Here is a 7,551-nt window from a genome sequence, read left to right on the forward strand (position 1 = left end):
TTAGGTATACGTTTTTCATCTATTGATAATGTTTTGTTTTATTTCAATGACCAAAAAATATTTATTAACAGTTTATTTTATTATTATTTTTTTTTCCCCAGTGAAAAAGCCCATCCCTATTTTTGGGTCAAATATTCCGCTAATGCATTTTTCCTCACGAATAAAGGTTGGAGCAATTAAAAATTAAAATTTGCTATTTTCTATATTATTCTATTTGTTGTTTTATTTTAATTAAATTATTTAATCATTTAATTTAATTTTATGAGCTTTTATTATTTATTATAGTTTATTTAAATAATTCTATCTGCAGTTTTTATTTTAGTTAGCTTTTTAATTCCTATTTTCATTTAGTTTCATTCTATAAAATTCAAATTCAGACCTTTTTTCTTTTTTTGGTGTGCTAACAAAAAGCAAATGCATTAATAAAATTATTAGCACCTCAAAAAGAAAAACCTAAAATCATCATTTTTACAAACATTTTAATACATGGGTTTTACATTAAGGACGTTAACCTGTTTTTCAACCATAAACATGTAGAATGAATGAACACATAAATCACGTATTTTCATTAATGCTTAAACCTGTCAAATATCTGTTGACTTTTTCAGCACATTCCCTGTTTATAAGTGAGGCAAAGTATAACCTAAAGTCTGAAGTCAACATATACTCTTTAGTTATATTAGTTACTTCAGAAAATCTCACAATGACCAATAGATAAAAACTTAAAATATATGTACAGTCATGAGACTGAGTTCACATGCTTTAAGCAAAACACCAGTAAAAGACTCTTTGATAAGTATATTTTAAATACAGCTTATCACGAGTACTTTGCCTCTCAACTATAGGTTGAATGTAAACACATCACAATTCTAGCTTTGTATAGCAGACAATCCTTCTGAAGCCCTCAGAGAAAATGCAGAAGAACCTAGATGTCCTGCTGTTGAACTAGAAAATATAAATGGATGTAGGGCCTACTGTAACAGTATGCACTGAAATCAGGGTACTTGACCCTACTTTAGAGTTTTACCTTATTAAGCCACTCATAAACACAAATACTGTAAACAAACTGGCAGCTGCAACCAGAAACAAGTAGAATGAACTTTCAAAGATGGCAATCTTATCAAGGGGGTCTTGTAATACCTGCTATCTGTTAACATTCCTGTTCATCTTGATGGCAGATTCTTTACTGGTGGCCCAGGTGAAGTATCTGCATGCTGCCATCTTGGTAATGTAGACAGGTTCAGGGTTGCCAGGTTTTCACAACAAAAGCAACTCACAACTAGCCTTAAACTAGCCCAATTGCATTTTGAGGAGGGCCCCTCAGTAAAAATTGTGATCTGGGGATAAAATGCATGTTTTTGGTGGGGTTCACCTGTTAAAATGAGCATTCAAGGAGTTCAATTTTACATTATTGGTGTCGCTTCAACCCACGGCCATAAAAACAATCCACGCCAACAGTGTTAAACTAAAGGGGAAACCGACGACTTGGCAATACTGGATAGGTTTTGTGAGCCAATCTGCTGAGCTGTGGATGTCATGTGACTAATCATTCTTTTATAGCAAATATCTAGTGCTTTGATTCTAAAGACACCAGACAGGGGAAAGTCCATACTTTGTAAACACATTTACTATAATGAAACATTTGCCCACAAAATTGTACTGTCTGTCAATGGAGAAAAAAATGAAGAAAACATGTAAACTAGTCAAACCTTTGGCCACTTTGAGTGTTTTTGATAAGGATTGGGCAAAATTCATAATTTAAGTGTAGACATTTTTTTCAAATGCATTTAAAACCAATATACCTGTCTGTAAATATTTGTTTAATTTCTAAAGACCTTTATTTATTGAATTATTTCTTATACATTGTCATTTAATTCCTTAAATCCAGTTTATCTCTCATTTGTGGCAAGATTTCTCTTAACTACCTTATTTAAAAGTATATATTATATATATATATCATTTTTTTATACCTTTTTTTCAGTTCCTTTTTAGTCTTGATTTCATTCCATTTTTTTTTTTTCTTTTTTTCTGTCACTTCTCAGGTGGATTTATGGCAACATATGCCAGAATAAAATAACAAAATAAAAGAAAAAATAAAATAAGATACGATAAGATAAGATAATATAAAAAATAAAGAAAAGAAAAGAAAAAAGAAAAGAAAATATAATTTTTCTATTGTTGTTATAATTAATACAAATACTGCATACTCAATACTTAATGCTTCATATTAATTTTATTTACCCTTTTTATTATTTCAGTTCCTTTTCATTCTTGATTTCATTCCAATTTTTTTCTGTCACTTCTCAGGTGTATTTGTGGCAAATTTGTCCAAAATAAAATGAAAATAAAATAAAATAGTAATTTGCTATTGTTGTTATAAATATAAATACTGCATTCAATAATTTATTAAGCAGTTTTACCTACTTTTTACCTTTTTTTAATTTCAGTTCCTTTTTTATTCTTGATTTCATTCTTATTTTTTTTTTCTGTCACTTCTCAGGTGTATTTGTGGCAAAGTTTGTCCAAAAAATAAATAAATAAAATAAAATATTAATTTTCTATTGCTGTTATTATCAATACTATTATTTATTTATTTATTCAATAATTTATTGAGCAGGTTTACTTACCTTTTTTTTTTAAATTCCAGTTCCTTTTTATTTTTGATTTCATTCCATTTTTCCCCCTGTTCGTCTCAGGTGCATTTGTGGCTAAATTCTCCCGCCCTCAAAAGCGTTGCGGTGGGATCCTGTTCAGCCCGCAGGCTGTAGTATGTGAGGTCAGAGGTCAACGCTGCCTAATGTTCCGCGTCTGCAACCTGCTTCCCAGGCCGTTGGTGGACGTGTGCGTGAGCGCCGTTCTCTACGAAGAACGTGACGATCACGAAGTCCACCAAACCGCGATGGAATTCAGCGTCGATAACCTGGGGCCACGACCTTGCCCTCTTTTCCTGTCACCTCTGACCTTTTCTCACCCTCTATCTCCATCCAGCCCTCTAAACAACGTCCCAAGCACCAAACACTTCGAGTTGGTGGTGTTCCTCACAGCTTCTCAGGAGAGCACAGGCTCCGGCTACCATAAGAGGACATCCTACCTGCCCGAAGAGATCCAGTACGGCAGCTGCTTCGCCAAGGTGATGTCTCGACACGAAAAAGGCCGGAGCAAAGCCGAAAGCATGCGGTATTTTGACACTCAGGCCTGTCCGCTCACGCTCCCAAACACACACACCGGCGACGCGCTGGAGAAAGAGCATGTAGTGGTTCAAATCAACGGGGAAGGCAGTGACCGGGTAGAGTAGCAGTGGTTTATTTTTACACAAGGGTGTATGATTAATAAGAATTCTCCGCTCATGAACAGGGCATTTGATTTCACAACACAACCTCCAGTTTATGACTGTTTGAGCCAAAAGACAACCTCAGTTTTGATCTGATACGTCAACCCGTCCCGTTAGAAATTCATCAAAACCATTTTTGCTGCTACAGACACACAGATGACTGACGGCTGTTTAAGATCTTGTTTTCATTTCACAATAAGAGGAATCTCCAATGCTTTATGGTTATAACTGACAGCTAATCTTTACCCTGAATCCACTGACACTAATACATTTGAGCCCTTATTTATTCGGCGTATAGACATCATCACTGCATTACTATGCTGTTTTCAAAATATAAGTTATTAAAGCGCTACACACAGTGCTGGGTAGATTACTTGTTACAAATTATATGATGGAAATAGTGTGTAATGTAATGTATTGGATTACACATATGTGACCCTGGACCACAAAACCAGTCATAAGGTTAAATTTGACAAAACTGAGATATATACACATATCTCAATAAATAAGCTTTCTATTGATGTATGGTTTGTTAGGATAGGACAATATTTGGCCGAGATACATCTATTTGAAAATCTGGAATCTGAGGGTGCAAAAAAATCTAAATACTGAGAAAATCACCTTTAAAGTTGTCAAAATTAAGTTCTTAACAATGCATATTACTAATCAAAAATTACATTTGGATAGGTTTACAGTAGTAATTTTACAAAAAAATCTTCATGGAACATGATCTTTACTTAATTTCCTAATGATTTTTGACATAAATGAAAAATCAATAATTTTGACCCATGCAATTTATTTTTGGCTATTGCTACAAATATACCCCAGCGACTTAAGACTGGTTTTGTGGTCCAGGGTCACATATTAGGTACCCTAGTAAAAAATAAATATACTAAAACGTATTTAAAATACATTTATTTTATACTAAGTATACTACAAATACATTATGTACTTAATAAAAATACCCTGTACTTGTACTTTTAGTAAACTAAGCTGGTATATTTTAAGTCTGCTAAATTGGAACAACTAATTTTGCACTTGCTGCTCTTTATTTGTGCTGAAATAGTGCTGAAGTCCAACTAAATATGTACTTGATAAGTGGAACTACTGCAAGAATAATTTAGGTACACTTTAAATATTTTGCATTTAAAGTCTGATCTTATCTAAATATATCAATATTGACATTAAAACCTATTTTAGGTTTAATTTTAAGAAATGTGCATTGTGCACAAGTAGTACTGCAAATAAAGTTAAATTTCAGATGTTAATAGACTTGAACTATACTTAGTATAAAATAAATGCATTTTAAATCTACTACTTTTTTACTAGGGTAATGTATTCTGACTACTTTTTGGTTACTTTTAGATTACTTTTGACCTCAAATACACTGCCGTACAAAAGTTTGGGATCAGCTTTTGAATTTCTGCTCATCAAGGCTGCTTTTGTTTTTAATTAAAAATACAGAAAAAATAATTAATATTGTAAAATATTATTGCAATTTAAAATAGTGGTTTTCTGTTTTAATATACTTTTAAAATATAATTTATTTTTGTGATGCAAAGCTGAATCATTTCTCCAGTCATCGGTGATTTCCTTCAGAAATCATTCTAATATGCTGATTAAAACGTTAAAAAGGAGAACATTTATTCAAAATAGAAAAATCTTGTTTTACAATATAATCCTATAATCCACATCCTTGCTGAATAAAAGTATTAATTTCATTAAAAGAAAGGAAGAAAAAAGAAGTTACTGACAAACTTTGAACCTATATTGTTGCAAAATATTTCTATTTTGAACAAAGTCTGTTCTTTTGAACTTTTATTCATCAAAGAATCCTGAAAGTATCACAGGTTCCAAAATATTCCAAAAAAATGTTAAGCAGCACAACTGTTTCCAACATTAATAATAAATCAGCATATTAGAATGATTTTTGAAGAATCATGTGACACATTACACTGGAGTAATGGCTGATGAACATGCAGCTTTGCATCACAGAAATAAATTATATTTTAAAGTAGCCTATATTAAAATAGAAAACTGTTATTTTAAATCACAATAATATTTCATTATATTACATTTTTTCTGTATTTTTGATCAAATAAATGAAACTTTGATGAGCAGAAAAGACATTGTGATGAATTGATGAAAATCTGGAAAAAAATTCAAATGGCAGTAAAATTGAAGAGAGAGAGAGAGAGAGAGAGAGAGAGAGAGAGAGAGAGAGAGAGAGAGAGAGAGAGAGAGAGAGAGAGAGTTAGTACAAATCAACTTACTGTCATTGTTTGAATATGTAATCATGTAATCTATAAAAAGTAACTGTAATCCGATTATGAGCTTTTTAAAATGTAATGCAGTCTGATTACTTAATTTTGGAATCTGATTACATTATCCAGATGTAATTAGTTACTACCCAGCACTGATATTTTTATTAAAATACATTAATTTTAAGGTCATGCAATTGTGTCACTGTAAAAAACAAAACAATTTGCTGAGTCAATTTAAAATAATTTGTTACCTGTCTGTCTTATAATTTTAAGTTCAGTCAACTCAAAAAAGTTTAGTCAACTTGAAATGTTAAGTTGTACTAAGTGATAGAAGATATGAGTTGATTCAACGTAAAATTTTAAGGCAGCTGGGTAACTTGCTCAGCTTTTGAGTTTAACAAACCTATTCTTTTGTTAAGTCAATTTAAATATCTAAGTTGTCACTTAGTACAACTTAACATTTCAAGTTGACTAAACTTACTTGAGTTGCCTTTTTAATTTTAAGACAGCAGGGTAACAAATTATTTAAAGTTGAATCAACAAATTGTGTTTTTTGTTTATTTTTTACAGTGTATCCACAATAGTGGATGTTCATTTATTAATGTAGAGCGTTGCAGTGATGACGTATTTTGTAGGTCGACCCGGTTGCCTCGACAAAAATCCAACAGCATTTTGCCATCATTTTTTGGATTATTGCATGAATTGAAGTCAGTGGCCAAAAAAATGTATTGTAAAAAGTAAAAAGCTAAATCCCACGCTTTAAATAAACTACACCATGGTCGCATGACTTCGATGTCACCACTATTAAACTTCCAACAGCTCTTTCTGCCTCTTTTTTATAACTTACCCCCGAGAGTCTTTAATCTTTTTGTTTAATGTCACTATCAGCCTTTGTAGGCCCATTTAGACACTTGTGAAGACAAGAAACGCTTTAAAAAATCACAAGGAGTATTAGTATGACATAAGTATAAATAGTTTGAGCTTGCTATTAACCACAGACTTAAATTCAGGCAAAAACCCATTCAAAAAACCCATTGACTTTAGAAACCAGAATAACTGAAATTCTCAACAACAACAAAAAAAAAAAAAAAAAAAAAACATCCCTGTAGCACTCTTTGTATTATTCAATACTTTGTTTAATTTCTGTTTGAAGTATACCTTTAGTGTTCATTAACACCCCTATTAAGTGCCTACTGACAAACACTTTTTTTAATCATCAAAGTCTTGAAATGGACTTTTGGATGAAGATATCAAATACTGAACTGAACATTAACAGTGGTGTAAATAAAGTATATAGATAAATAAATAGATTATTTACTAGATTATTTTTGGGAAGGACGATCTCAATATTATCTGTGCAATGCAATCTATGCAATAAAAATGAGCACAATTCTATTGGTGGCACAACACTGTATGATTTTTACTCTGTAGGTAATTATCTAGCACATATACTGTCTGTCTGTCAATCAGGAAAGATTAACTGCTTTCACTTTATGTATATGTATAACGCTTGATATGTATAAAGCATGACTGTTAAACTCTTAAAGGCTGGAAAAGAATTATACTAATTCAGTTTTCTACAAACAGGCCACTAATCAAATATTTTCAAGCTACACTGAGTGGAAACTGATCTGTAAAAGAAAAGTCTTTATTTTGATATGTGGAACACAATACTGGATTAAAATATCTGTGAAAATGTTGTGGTTTTGTTTTTTGTAATCCTTACAGAACATTTTATGCCTTATTAGAAGTAAATCTTATGTAGTTAAACACAATATATGTCAGCAAAACATGTTTTGTTGACCAATTCCTGTGCTGCCACCTACAGGCACTGCAGAGAAAATAAATACCACAGATATAACAGCAAAAAAAAAACATTTTGCACATACACTTCCAGTGAAAAGTTTTAGTACAAAACTACAGCAAGAACAGTAAAATTTTGAAATATTTTTACTA

The 7,551-nt window shown here is 31.7% G+C and overlaps 1 protein-coding gene across 1 annotated transcript; it reads left to right on the plus strand.

The window, feature by feature from the left end:
- Positions 1-1,171: 1,171 nt before the first annotated feature.
- Positions 1,172-3,974, plus strand: kcnj13 (potassium inwardly rectifying channel subfamily J member 13). Its single transcript, XM_073818322.1, has 2 exons — positions 1,172-1,225; positions 2,648-3,974. The coding sequence occupies exons 1-2, from the start codon at positions 1,172-1,174 to the stop codon at positions 3,293-3,295; spliced, it is 702 nt and encodes a 233-aa protein (XP_073674423.1). The 3' UTR covers positions 3,296-3,974.
- Positions 3,975-7,551: the final 3,577 nt, after the last annotated feature.

This window comes from Garra rufa, chromosome 14, assembly GCF_049309525.1.
Source record: "Garra rufa chromosome 14, GarRuf1.0, whole genome shotgun sequence".
Classification (NCBI taxonomy): domain Eukaryota; kingdom Metazoa; phylum Chordata; class Actinopteri; order Cypriniformes; family Cyprinidae; genus Garra; species Garra rufa.

Excerpts from the sequence above, each read along its gene's own strand:
- kcnj13 (XM_073818322.1), top strand. The coding sequence starts at position 1,172 with ATGGCAGATTCTTTACTGGTGGCCCAGGTGAAGTATCTGCATGCTGCC. Across the intron at positions 1,226-2,647 it reads ATCTGCATGCTGCCATCTTG|TTCCTTTTTATTTTTGATTT; the intron begins GTAATGTAGACA and ends TTTAAATTCCAG.